Below are 14,157 nucleotides of genomic sequence, written 5' to 3' on the forward strand. Positions count from 1 at the left end.
CACACTGCCCCGCATGATGCAGCGTAGTGCGTGGATGCGTTTTTTTCCATTGTATGGAAATATCTCCGTTTGTATGGAAAACACGCATAGTCCAACACACTGAAAATGCATCCACGCGCGTTCATGCGGATCACGCACATACATGCGGAGAAACACGCACCCCCGCGCGTAGGTGCGGGGCGAAACGCATGGTATGGCACACTGATCCCGCAGTGCCGCGCGTGATTTTGAATGGGCGTGACGTGTATATTTGAAAATGGAAGCCGCCGTGCGTGAATTTACAAAACGCACCTACGCGCGTGAGTGCGTGAAAAACCCGCACGATGATGCAGATCTGCACTCCCGCAGGAACGCGCGTAGGTGCGTCAACACGCAAGATGCAGCGTGATGCGGGGCAGTGTGAAGATCACCTAACACTAAAAAAGTCAAGTCCCACAACACAGGACGTGCTGGCGCCCTCTTACGCATGTTAGCTTTACTACTAGCCACGTAGTCCATTGACATCGTAGTCACACATCATCATTTTCATAAATTACGCCATCTATAAGTTAGTTTCTTAAATACCTTGCACACAGCAACGTAAAATCAAATGTCACTCTGAAAACTGAAAAAAAAGAAAATCTGCCACGACTTATAATAAAACTTATAATAAAATATACTTTTTGTATATAGTATTTTATTTTTAGTTTTGTATAAAGATAAGTAGCTTAAGTTTGTATATATGTATAGTGTGTACATTAATAATTCAATAAAGATAAAACGTTTTCTTGTTTGCTTGAGATTGTCACCCCGGTCACCCCTGAAAGCTTGAAAGTGGGGGTGACAATAAAGAATTTAACAAAGTAACATGTAGATGGCGTTGGTTGTTAAATGATCACATAGACGTAATATAGTAAACAGGACTGCGCACTTATACCCAAAAAACGAGCCGAGTGAAGCAGATAGTACGGAGGCCGTATGTCCCTTTCTAACAGGGTGACTATGAGATTAAGCTATGTGAGACAAATCCGAATCTGCTAAGATAATTTAAACACAGATTGGTATTGAAGTTTTAACTTACGCAGTTTGTTACATTAAGATACTAATACAGGCTTTTAAGAACTAGCGGGAATTAGCAGAATAAAAGCAGGAAGATTCAAAGTGAAGACTGATTTTTTTGGAGTTTTGCTTCACATATAGACTGCTGAGCCATTTATATCGGTTTCCTTCATTTTTTGGGAAGCTATAACAATAGTACCTACCTACAACAGTTTTAGAATCCAACACACATATTTTGACTCATTACAAGAATAAAAATCCTCCGAGCCTTTTTCCCAAACTACGTTGGGATCGGCTTCCAGTCTAACCGGATGTAGCTGAGTACCAGTGCTTTACAAGGAGCGACTGCCCTGTCTGACCCCCTCAACCCAGTTACCCGGGCAACCCAATACCCCTTGGTTAGACTGGTGTCAGACTTACTGGCTTCTGACTACCCGTAACGACTGCCAAGGATGTTCAATGACAGCCGGGACCTACCGATTAACGTGCCATCCGAAACACAGTCATTGGCGTCTAAGATATACTTAGAAAGTAGGTACATACAAACTTAGAAAAGTTGCATTGGTACTTGCCTGACCTGGAATCGAACCCGCGCCCTCATACTCGAGAGGTTGGTTCTTTGCCCACTAGGCCACCACGACTTTTTACTCATTACAAGAATGTGGAACGATATATTGCAACCACCATAGGATTCACTTTTACAAGTATGAACGCAACACTTTTTCACCATTTTAATAGTTTAAATTGATTTAATGCAAAAAAAAAATATAAACAACATTTTAAATGCTGAATACGCGCCAATCATGTTCAGGGTTACCACTAGAAAATAAAAAAAGCAAAACATAAATTTTATTTAAGAATAAATGCGAATAAATTAATGCGGTTGTCATTAATTTGTTGACTTACAATTGTTAAAAAAAGATAAAAATATAAGAGATTCAATTGCTTTTTTTTTTGGGTAGACAAAACTGTTCTGCTCACAAAAAAAAATTAAGCTGGCAAGGTGTAAGAACGAGATACGAGGCCTCCCCGTTATTACTATCCCTCTCGGCTCGGATTTGCCTCTGTATATTATGCAACCAACTTAGTACCTTATTGCGTTGGAATAGAGTTCCTTTTCGTAAATACATATTTTGATAGTGCGCAATCTTGTTTGTATGAACGATCATCATTCTGACATTTCGTAATAATAGAATAGTTTCTTTTATTAAAATGTAAAAATTGTATCTTCTTCAGTTCTCAACCCATAATACTTCCTAGAAAAATAGTTCCCATCAGAGTTCATAGGTAATCGTAATAAATGGATGAAGCCAGAATCTTCTTTTTCTTTTGTTCTTCAACAATAACAGTGGTGCAATAATCATTTTGCGATCCATCTTATGCTTCTTAAAAACACGGCTAAAACGGCTGACTACACTTGAAGGCATGGTTGTGATACCAAACGTATTGCAGAAATTCGCATCGCAAGTTCCCGCGATGCGGCACAGAATCTCATCGAATCGCAGTTTTGTGTAGGAGTCCTTAAAAGTGACGTTAAACAAAATTCAATCGTATTTTTCCTTCGTGGTTATTTATTTGTAAGAGAAAAGAAAAAATATGCGTCCAATATTTGAGGTTTTATCGAAAAGTACCTACTAATTACTAACTAATTACTTTTTTTCATTCGCTACGCCTATTGTGTAGGTACAGTCAACTTCAGGTCAGTGGTAACAGTTTTATAGGAAAATCGTACTTATTACTATTGTGTTAAGGTGCATGACAGTTAACACTGATGTGCAGTCTACCGTACCTACCTATATTTATTTCAGGCATGTCGCCGTTCCAGTGAAACTAACCGAAATATCATGTCTGGCACTTGCATAGACAATAGACATAATCTTGAGCCAGAATAATAGGGGACCGGGGATAGTCAACTATGACTAAGTTTTGACTTAAGCACCGTGAACTTTGTATGTATAGGTGATACATATTTGCCCAACCTTCATAGTTCGCTAAAATATTCATATCACATCACATCATACAAGGATCGATCTATCATCACTGATCTGACTATCAGGGCTGACACCTGAACAATAACCTGATATAGTGGTGATAGACCGATTGATATTACCGTAGCACATAATAATAAAATTACAACGGTTTTGTGGGGCTTAGCACATAAGATAAGGCTACATTTGTGATATATAATAATAAATAATAATAAAAAAAAAAAACGAGGTTAGGTATTCATATTTGGCCCGTTTCAGAAAGCACGTTAAACTGGTAAGTCACGGCTGTTATTTGAACATCGTGGCAGTATCTATAGTTGAAGCCCGAAAGTCTGACAACTAATGTTATCAGGGGGTAATGTGTTGCTCAAGTACTTAATTGGGTTCACGAGGCCAGATAGGCACAAGCTCCATTTAAAACACTGGTACTACTGTATCCAGTTAGAATAGAAGCTGACATAGATAATTACGAAAAAGTCAAGCGAAAATGATGATATTTCAGAAATTTGAACGATACTTGAAGAATAGCTTAGCAACCAAGGGCCCCTAAATCAACTTGCAACGATATTTTTCTCCCTGCGGTCCCTGGGCCACAGGTAGAACAGTTTCTGTCTGGAACTTTGGCCTTAGAAGTTGCCCAAACCAAGATTCAACCTAGAACTGGCCTGATGCTGCAGAATGAGGAGAGCGGATCCCAAATGGTAAATGGCAAAGATTGTGAAGTAATGGTGTCTATTTGTTTTGTATTGATATAAATATTCATAGATATACGTAGGTACATGTAGGTAGGAACCCACCCATTTACAACAGTTGTATTGTGTCGGTATCACACTTGAGATAATTACCGAAGTTGTAAGTTGACTAAACTACACCATAGGATGAACTCTTCTATCGTAGATTTGATTTTTACAGAGTAGTATGTGTAGAAAGTATAACTGTGCCCAATTTCAGTAGGTAGGTTCCTTCTTAACATTATCTTTTTAATTTCAGTAAGTGTAGGGTAGCATTAAACTAACATTAGACAGACAAAAAATAGTCTATGTTACTCTGGGATAGATAGTAGCTTCAAATAGTGAACGAATTTTACAAATCGGTTCAGTAGTTTTGGAGCCTTCAGGGTACAAACAAATAAAAAACTTTCGTCTTTATTATATTAGTATCTATAGGTATAGATAGATTGAACAGAACGAAGAAATATAACTGCAGGGCCATAGAGCGCTACGCCTCGCCCGTAGCTCTACGCGTAGCGTACTTTTGTAGATGGCCAAGGCAAGGTAGAAATCCTTATTTATTTTTCTTACACGCAGAATAATTCAGGACAAGCTCTCTGATTTCTCACTACCTATCTGAAAGATTTCTTTCATCAAAAGACTTTTAACTGATTTTACGTAAGAACTGATAAACGCTAATTTCTAAAATACTTTTGAACGAAGCCATTCTAATCTTCTAAGCTATGTTTTAATGGGATGACAGGCAAATGGTTAGGTGCATTTTTTTAACCTGTTTTTGACTATGGCCGAGAGATAATAACTTAATAAGTAGGTATTCAATAAATAAAATAAATATACCATTGTCAATCATTGATTTATTAGCATTAACACGAGTACCTACATCCTCACTACACTTTTCCACCCAAAATACCTAGCTGTTTTTACTTTAGGTAGATAGGGTATCGGTGAGTAAGTAGATTGCAAGCTACCACTATCCTAAGCTACAAATAAGTATTGGCGGATTTCGCGACCTTAAGACCCGATTGGGTTTGTGGGGTTTAAATAACTTACTTGGAGCTGCTCAGAATGCGAAAGTTGCTAGTGAACGTAGTGCTACATTAGTGAACGCACGCACGTTGGGAGCACTTAAGTGTAAGATGTGCGCTTGATCTCTCCTGTTTTGTCGGATTGCCGCCCGAACGGGCTAAGAGAGTATACTTAGGTACATATGCACCTACGTCTGCGTAACTTATCTCGCAGGCAGCATCTAGTGATCTATTAATTGGTAAAAAAAACAGGTAAGCCGTACCGCCCGTACCGGCTGTATTTCATTATAGACAGATTTCAGTTGTCCAACTACTTATCTTATCACAGTTCATAAGATACAATCTGGTGGAAGACGGTCACGTTTTTCCCTTAGGGTACGGAAGCCTGAAATATGATCAATGATAATGAGAAAATGTGCAAAACGATACTTACCTACTTAATCGACGAAAAATTGTTTTTGAAAATAAACTTCATGACTAATTATTGTGACAAAATTGTAAATGTGTACCTACCTACATAATACCTAAACATACATACTTATGTAATTTACTTAATAACTAAATTAACATAACCTCCATAATTCGTTGAGATTAAAAAAAAATATTAGTTTCAAAGTCTACCTAAATAATTCCTAATTAATTCTACTAGAAATAGTTTCAAATGTTGCCTACACGAGTAGTGAGACTAGTTGTCTGACTTTCTGGCTTTTGAATACCAGTAACGACTGCCGAAGATATTCAAATCGGATGGACACGGACGTTCTCGTCATCACAAGACGCAAGTCACTCGTCTATGGACCAACCGCGACAAGCGTTGCTTATACTTATTATGATCGATCGCTCTACAAAGTTTTGAATCACCTAACCACGAGCTCTTCTTCAAAAGAACCCCAATACAAAATTTCAGACTCCTAAATAGGTAAGTTTGTTGCCAATGACGTTAAATTGATATTTTTAATTGAGTAACTCACATTTGGGAAATTATTTCGTAGAATAATACTTACTGACTGTCTAAAAGTAAACTCTCGCGTTCACGGCACTCATTTCAGCGTCAAAGGTCAAAAATACCTGCATTATACCGTACCTATACTCAACAGCGGTTTCTATATACCTTCCTACTGAAAACCCAATTTTCAGCTTATGCATAGTCCATTTAAAACGTAACCTCTGAACTCTACTTAAAGCATGGAACACACTGGGCGTAACTCTAGTCTTAGTTATGGCTTGTCTATGTGCCTAACCTAAACACACTGAAATTAAACACCAAATTAAGACTAAATGATTAAATGACAAGGAAAAATCTAATTAGAAAGGCAGGTATTTCAGTTAAAATTTCTCTAAAATTACTGGACCAGTGAAACAACGCTTGTAATATGCGAGAAAGGTTGACAAATGGACAATGGGTCAGGATATAGAACTAGGGTGAGGAATGTCACTATAGGGGCAGTGCAGTCACGGTAGCGCAAGCGCCGCCCATTACTGTACCCTGGGCGTACATCACCCCACGTTCGCGGTGCGACGGAGACGAATGTGGCACGGATCACCAGGCGCGAGCGAGATACATGCCAGAAGGCGGGGCACAAGTATGTCGTACGGCTGTGCCCACACCACCGCTCATTCGTCTCTCGCTTAGCCTCCGCTATGTAAACCGGCCTTGTTGTGAATCTAAACAAAATTGGTCAGTCGTCGTTTTGTTGCCGTAAGAGCAACGCGTTGAAGGTTCCGCGCTTTCGGTTGAGCATGTTGCGACAGTGAACGTAGCCGGCAAAATGCACGCGTTGTTCGGTGAACAGAGCCCCTATGCGTACCGCGGAGGAGCCGCTGGAGGCTACTCAGCAGGTGTGACGCCCTATGCTTATGAACAATATCGCTACGGATATGGAGCCCCCTACCTTCATCCTCATCAACAACATGTTGGCGCCCCAAAAGATATGGTAAAGCCACCCTACTCCTACATCGCCCTGATAGCGATGGCCATACAAAACGCTCCTGAAAGACGCATAACACTAAACGGTATTTATCAATTTATAATGGAACGATTTCCCTACTACAGAGAAAACAAACAAGGTTGGCAGAACTCCATACGACATAATCTAAGTCTCAATGAGTGCTTCGTGAAAGTGGCAAGAGACGATAAAAAACCCGGTAAAGGAAGTTACTGGACACTAGATCCCGATTCATATAATATGTTTGATAACGGTTCATATTTGCGCCGGCGGCGTCGCTTTAAAAAGAAAGATGCGCTTAGAGAGAAAGAAGAAGCACTAAAGAGACAGCAGCAAATGCATCAAGCTCAAGAAGCACTGAGCGCACAGGAAGCGCTTAGTGCTGCAGATGCGCTTGGACCGCAACGTGACGTAAAGCCTGACGTTAAACCTCGCATTTTCGAGTGTCGGCCGAAACGAGAACCGGGCGCACATTGTGCGCGATATGACAAACCAGTGGATACTCTTGACGACTTCAGTGAACCGCGACTTCCAGCTTCAGCCGTCTACTGTTCGCCGCAACCGTACTCACTGGTAGCTGAAGAATTTCGTGCCGCCACGTCCGGATGGTACGCAGCACCCGAACCTCCAACCGAGCAACTACCGCCAGCATTCCGCGATCTGTTCGAGCCGCCAAGCTGTCAGTTGGCGGGCTTCCGCAGCGGTTCTCCCGTACCAGACGCATACCGGGCGTCGCCACCGCCACATCACCACTACCGCACGCCCGCACCCTCATACTATCATCATCAAGCGTGCGTCGCCGCCGCTCCTGCGCCAGCACACAAGTCCTACTGAGACCATGCCCTCAGGTGAGCTCCATAGTTACTTTACTACTTCAAAGCTTGCGCCCTGCGATTTTATTTTAGGTGTAAAAGCGTCTGCGAATTCAGCTGTGCGTGCCGGTCCGCCGCTCCGTCGGTCCATCGAGGGAGCGCCGGTGTGCACCGAGACACTTCGTGACGTGGTTGTGGTTGCAGGAGGCCGGCATCGCTCGGCGCCGAACGGATTTAGCCGCACGCGTCAGTTCCAGAGCGGATAAATATAGCGCAGTTGCCGGAGATGCCGTGGAGGCAAGTGGCGGCGCGTCGATAACCACTGTTTACAGATCGGCGGCCGACCCTGCCGCCTCCCGCTCCGTTAACACCTATAGGTATGTCGAAACTCTGCATGTGTTAGAATACTAGACGTAACAATAAGTGGTGAAACTGGCAGGGTGTGCGTGTGCAAGCCGGTGTGAGTGCGGGCGCAGCGCGTCGCCGCAGCCGCCGCACGCCGCTCGCGGTGTGATGCCTTACGGAAGTCTCACAGTTCATTTGTTTTGATTTGTTTTGGACATACATTATCCAAAGAATGTGCAGCATAATGGAGCTTAATTTGGTATTCGACAATAGGTAGGTACACAATATCTTTAACAGATAGGTAGGTGACCGTAATACATGGAAGTATTTCGTATGTCTAACTATGTATGTCGTTACCGCTAAACGCACAAAATTCATAAACACAATTTCAATGTTAAAAAAGTTGTTACGGTGCGGATCTCATCCTCTCCAGAAATTAGGTGCACGATCTGAATGAAAGTAGATGCATTTTTATAGATAAATTTACGTATGCGGTGATTTTATACATACTACGACAGTTACAAGTTTCTTCAGTCACTACTTAACTAATAAATAAAAGAAATTAGAACCGAAATTCATTAGGTACCAACCTACTTCTTCGACCGAGGCGCAACCACGTTCACCATGGTCGCAACAAACCATTATTCTAAATGCAAATTCTTAGATTTGTTAAAACAATTTAGGTTGTTTAATTTTTTGTGTAAAACAACTGACCATCTGGTGACCAAGTGCTCGACCACAAAAAATAACAAAAGCGTGTGCTTGGGAACTTGCTGCTTATAATGAGGCAGCATTATATATTAAAAGGAGTAATCTAAACACATCACAAAATTTTGTAAGTAAAATAACTTATCAGTTTTACCACGTAGCTGCGTTACATGGCTACTTGGCCCGAACTACGTATATGATTAAAGGCACCCATTTCTTATGACATAATGACTTACCCACCTTATTCGGATCTGACAGTCGAAGGACGTAAATGTGCAAGTCTTATAATTTTTCCGCCAGAAAAATAATATGAAAATCTATTATTAGAGGAAATATATTTAAAAGGAATATATTAGAAGAAACTGTTCGTGCATATTTCCAATAACCACTTAAATATGTTTTTCAGTCATTACTTGTATTTCAATCAACTGTTCTATTACACTCATCAGCTTTAGCTCAAATTTTCACAAAGTTTAGAGTTCATAAAGTAGGTACTTTCCTAAAAAAATTACCAAAAGAAGCGGATAATTTATCGATTAATTATAAATGTACAAGTTGTTTTGAGAAAATATATCAATAGGATTTTTATCTTTTGATTATTGTAGGTACTGCTACATCTTACTTGATGGCATTGTTATATTGTGTAATGATGTCTTTCAGTTGTCACCTGAACTATGATGCGCCTTATGAAAATGAGTATTATCGTTGAGACGATGTCCGCACCTCGATAATATTTAGCCTGTGTTACTCTGTTGCCTATGTTACTTTGTTACGCATCCGATTTGAAAAATTCTTTCACTGTTGAAAAGCTACACTCTACCCTAGTAGATAGGCTATATTTTATCCCTTTAGTAGTAGTAGTAGTAGTAGTAGTTCCCACAGGTCGCGGGTAAAACCGCGGGAAACGGCTTCTTTAATTATAAAGTAGGTGCGATTGTGGGCGGAGAGTTTGATCCTCTATAGGAGGAACGAAGTAGGTACCTCATAAAACATTAGTGTCGTAAAACCTTACGATTGAAAGCCATAAATACGTTAACGTCTTAACGCCCCACTATATTCCATAAAACATAGATATGTACATAAAGTATTATTTATTACGTGTCGGTCAATACTTATCGAGCGCTGGTTTATTCTGTAAGCAATTCGTGTTTTATTGTTGTTATTACAACTAAAAATATAAAATATACACTTAGTTTTGAAGAAAAGGAAAAGCTTCAATCACTTTAGAAAATTAGGAATTTATGTAGGTACCTATTAGATATATCATTTAATTGTAATAGGTACAAATAAATGCTTATATAACCTACGTAACAATGTAGAACCAAGGTTTTAACAAATGATATTTGAGAATCTTTTTTAGGACCGATTCGATCGTTGAACCGATTTAAAAAATTATTTCACCGTTTGAAAGCAAGATTATGCCCGATTTTGTATCCGAGTACGGGCAGTAGTTCCGCTAGTTGAGTATATATTTTTTTGCAATCTGATAAGCACATAAATATATAAATGCATTACCAAGTACTACTGCTATTCATTACCTCGTGGCTCTGGCGCTCCAGGTTTAACGACTCAGTCTTCAGATTCAATTCAAAGTCAAAGCCCTAACATACTTTTTCGACCTATGATGAAATTGCTTAAATACAAAACTAATTTCACTGAGGAATTTGCAAAGATAACCAGGGCTGCAAAAAATATGATAATCTCATAAGGACTTCCGGAATTAGGGTAGGAACTTCTGTGCTAAAGCCAATCTGAGAAGCTTAAGCTTTGCCAAAAAAACACGACTAATATGGACACGCAGAGATAATGAATGAATCTATTGTAATTTGAATTCTAACTAATAAACGTTACTTATCATCGTTAAAATCGTAAAAACTTTATTTGGTTTTATGCTCTTTGCCCAGTCACGGTCAATTTAGTTAAAAATTTAGTAAGCAGTGTCCGCGAGTTTGTCTTTGTTTGCCGACTTCCCAAAAAGGAGGAGGTTCTCCTATGCTTTCATTGAGCTAGAACTTGCACGACATTGAAAGATTTTAAGAATTTTTTAGTTGGCGGTAAATCTTGTAGTTAGTATTCCGATTGAAAAATAATGTAATTAACGCTCTACGAGGGCTAACGTCACCCCTTTCGGCTTTATAAGTAGGTATTTTCTTAACAACCTAAATTTATATAAGAACGTGTAATGATAAATGCGCTAAACCTAAAAATAATTTAAAAGCGCTCTTCATCCTCTCTTCTAAAAACTAACTTTGCTGTGCCCGACAGGGTTCATAATTGTTTCTTTTAATTTTACCCACCAGCCTGTACACATTATGGTATGCAATAAAGTTATTGAGTATTAATTTGATCAGACAAATGAACAGAATCAATCAAACCATTTTCTTTTTAAATTGATAGAATTAGTAAAAGAGAGGAGAGGAATGGAATAGGGATGAAGAAGGCATGTTATCGGTTTTTGTTTTCTATGTTTGCAAGATCATCGGAGAATAAAAATTTCATAGTCCAGGAACAATTCTGACAGTACCTAAAAGATAATCTGAAAATTATTATCATAATTGCTAATAAAAAAATCTCAGTGTCCGTGAAAAACATTGTTTTCACATAATACTTAAATACCTGTAATTTTCAATCAAGAAATGATTTTTTCATCACTGCTGCTGACACTGCGAAACATTGTACATTTTAAATGATTTTTCTCTCAGAATTTGGTCACGTCAATGAAAAATCGTTTGAAATGTCTGAGGTTTTGCGCATTACGTTAACTTATTTTGGACAGGGAAGCTAGATTTGAATACTATTGTAAACAAATGTAAAATAATTGAAAAAATAATGATGAATTGTTTTTGTCTCAGGTTTAGCGGAACCAGAATACAGCGGGAGGCTGAGTGCAGGGGTGACGCAAATATTTAACGTGTCTGGAAGATATGGCCACTTAGTGTCGTAAGAACTATGATGTATTCCGCGTGGTGCACGACTTTTAGCAAATGTTTATAATTTATATTGTTCAAGCTATCGTCTATGTATCTCCGCAGGAGATATCATTAAATGATAGTGTCCGAAGACTTAATTTAGTATGTATATTCGTATTCGTTTACCTATGAACTTAATATAATAAATAGTTAAGACGAAATCCGATAATTCCGAAATAATGTAGCGTTCAATAATTGATATATATAGGTGCGTAGGCCAAGGCACAACAAAATTTCAGTATTATTCACTAAATCAGTATTATGTACCTGCATGGAGCATGTACGTATCACTCGGTCTCTAGAAAATATTATTAGATGAAAATGTAAATATTTAGTTTTAAGTAAGTTTAATACTTAGTTGTTCTATAAAGCGTAGATTTCCCCTGTCAAGAAATAAAGTGTTTGTGAAAATAAGTACAGGGGATGTGCTGTTATTCTAGTCTGCTACATTAAGCAAAATATTTGTAAAATAGACACCTTAACTGGAAAATAATATTGATTACGTTTTATGTATGTTGGGCGATAGAAGATGAAACTTATTTCGAATGATTTGTCTTGTTCTCATTAGTCGCAAAACGACGTCCGGATTTTTAACTGGTGATTTTCCCTCAGCTAGACATTGCAATCGTGCAGAAAGTTGCAATTAATGTATCAACTTCTTGAGTAGCTATATTATGTAGATACGTACGCTAATGGATATTATTAAGCTTAGCCAATAGTTTTGTATTAAGAGACAAGAGGCGAGTATCGATGTTTCTTCACGGACCTAAATTAGATAACCTACTTACTTAATATACGTATATTAACATAAATCCCATCTCATTGTACTAAGACAATTAGTTATTACAAGTACCTACTGCGTAGTTGGAAATTCAATAGACCATTTCATTTAGGCTTTAAAATATTATTTAACACAAAACATTAGAAATAAAATGTAAATAAAACTGAGTCAAAAGTAGATTTCAGAGAAATAACTGACTAGGAGATAAGTACTCAAAACTTACCATTTTATTTTATCGGTTCCCCTGGCAACACAGATAAGTCTAAATAAACAATCACTAGCTTATGCGTTTAGTGATGTTGCAGCGGCAACTCGGACCATTTGTTTCGGGAAAATATTTTGTAAGCTATCCAGTAAGACGAAAATCTTTACCAATGTCGCATCCGAATCGCAAGATTTCTTATTCTTCATATTATCATGCATAGCATTCATAATACGTATATTCCCTGGCAATTTACCACGATATGTACGTAGTTAATTATTGAAATTACAATATATGCTAATTCGGATCATTTTCAATGTGTTTAATATATTTTTATCTGAACTGATCGCTACTTATAATATGGCACGTATGTCAACATTTCGTATTTGAACAAAAGATTTAACACAATCTGGTTTATTAGTTAATTATAAGAGACAGATAGAGTAGAGAGATGATAGTTGAACATACGTAGCCTTGGTGTATTGTTTGTTTTCGTAGGTACCATGCCATGCCAGTAAAATGTCACTTTCAGCATTTCAATTCAAGCAAATTTTTGCAAGAAAATAGCAGACTTGAGGTATCTAATTGTAATCCCCTATCTGAGATTTAATAACTTAGTCACATTTCATTGTTTATATATCATGCTCCAGTTTCGCATAGTTAAATATTCGATGACCTACCTATTAGCAGATAAATTTGTGATAATTATTGTAATCGTGTGTACATAAATGTATTTAATAATAAATGTTTATTTGTATTTAGCATATCGACTTTGTTTGTCTCTATTTTAATGATAATCCACCTAAGTCTAACATATTGCACAAGAATGCAGAAATAAATTCAGATTTTCATAAATATGTGAAAATTAATTAATAAAACCATTTGGAGGGTGAGTAGGAACGTACGGGACTAATAAAATGTAAGTATAAGAAATGATTTAGTCAATGTTCTTTGTAAGAACATGTTTATTTGCGGCAATAAATTGTTGAGCATTCATCTAATATGATCCTTTTTAGGCTATAGTGGTGTGGGGAATTTTCTGTTCAAAAAATAATGGGATCCATTCAAAATCCAAAAATCTTAAAATATCTCCTCGGCAAGGTAAAAAAAGTTAAATACGTGTGTCAACTTCAGTCCATTCGTTAGTGAATAATAATTTTAGCTTGTTTGTAGTGTGAATGAAATGAAACGTACAAGTGGCCACTCAACCGATTGGATACGAGCCTGATTTTATCGAATCATCACTCAATCAAACATCGGTACACACATTTTTTAGAGGTTGAAGCAGAGCCATTGAAATAACATGTCAATAAAATTAGGCTGGCAAGTAGGTAGTCCGAGTAGGCGTTTATTAATGCAGCTGGATGGGATCTTAGTGATTATACAGAAAAATGCAGTTTAAAGAAAGCTAATTTCTATTTCAATAATTAAATGTTGAGCCCGATTCGATTTCACAGTATTCTAATTATATAACTAGGTATCCCCGATATTTGTCAATTAACTACTTCACAAAGATACTCGTAATAAAAAGTAACCATATAAAGTTCGCGTTTTTATATGGCAAGCTCGAACTGACTAGGATCAGGTGCTGCAATTCATTCTGAAAAGCAGT

At 38.0% G+C, this 14,157-nt stretch overlaps 1 protein-coding gene across 2 annotated transcripts; it reads left to right on the forward strand.

The window, feature by feature from the left end:
* Positions 1-6,404: 6,404 nt before the first annotated feature.
* LOC110378231 (fork head domain-containing protein crocodile) lies at positions 6,405-13,307 on the forward strand. Of its 2 annotated transcripts, XR_002429651.3 has the most exons (3): positions 6,405-7,576; positions 7,745-7,917; positions 11,446-13,307. XR_002429651.3 is itself a non-coding variant. In XM_021337406.3 (2 exons), exon 1 carries the CDS (start codon positions 6,552-6,554, stop codon positions 7,560-7,562), a length of 1,011 nt encoding a protein of 336 aa, XP_021193081.2. In that variant the 5' UTR covers positions 6,405-6,551; the 3' UTR covers positions 7,563-7,576; positions 11,446-13,307. The 2 variants fall into 2 exon arrangements, 1 of the variants encoding a protein (XP_021193081.2); XM_021337406.3 differs by lacking the exon at positions 7,745-7,917.
* The last annotated feature ends 850 nt before the right edge of the window (positions 13,308-14,157 follow it).

The sequence above is a fragment of the Helicoverpa armigera genome, chromosome 1, assembly GCF_030705265.1.
Source record: "Helicoverpa armigera isolate CAAS_96S chromosome 1, ASM3070526v1, whole genome shotgun sequence".
Lineage (NCBI taxonomy): Eukaryota > Metazoa > Arthropoda > Insecta > Lepidoptera > Noctuidae > Helicoverpa > Helicoverpa armigera.

What these genes read in the sequence shown, in the direction of transcription:
- LOC110378231 (XM_021337406.3), top strand. Translation starts at nt 6,552, where the DNA reads ATGCACGCGTTGTTCGGTGAACAGAGCCCCTATGCGTACCGCGGAGGA.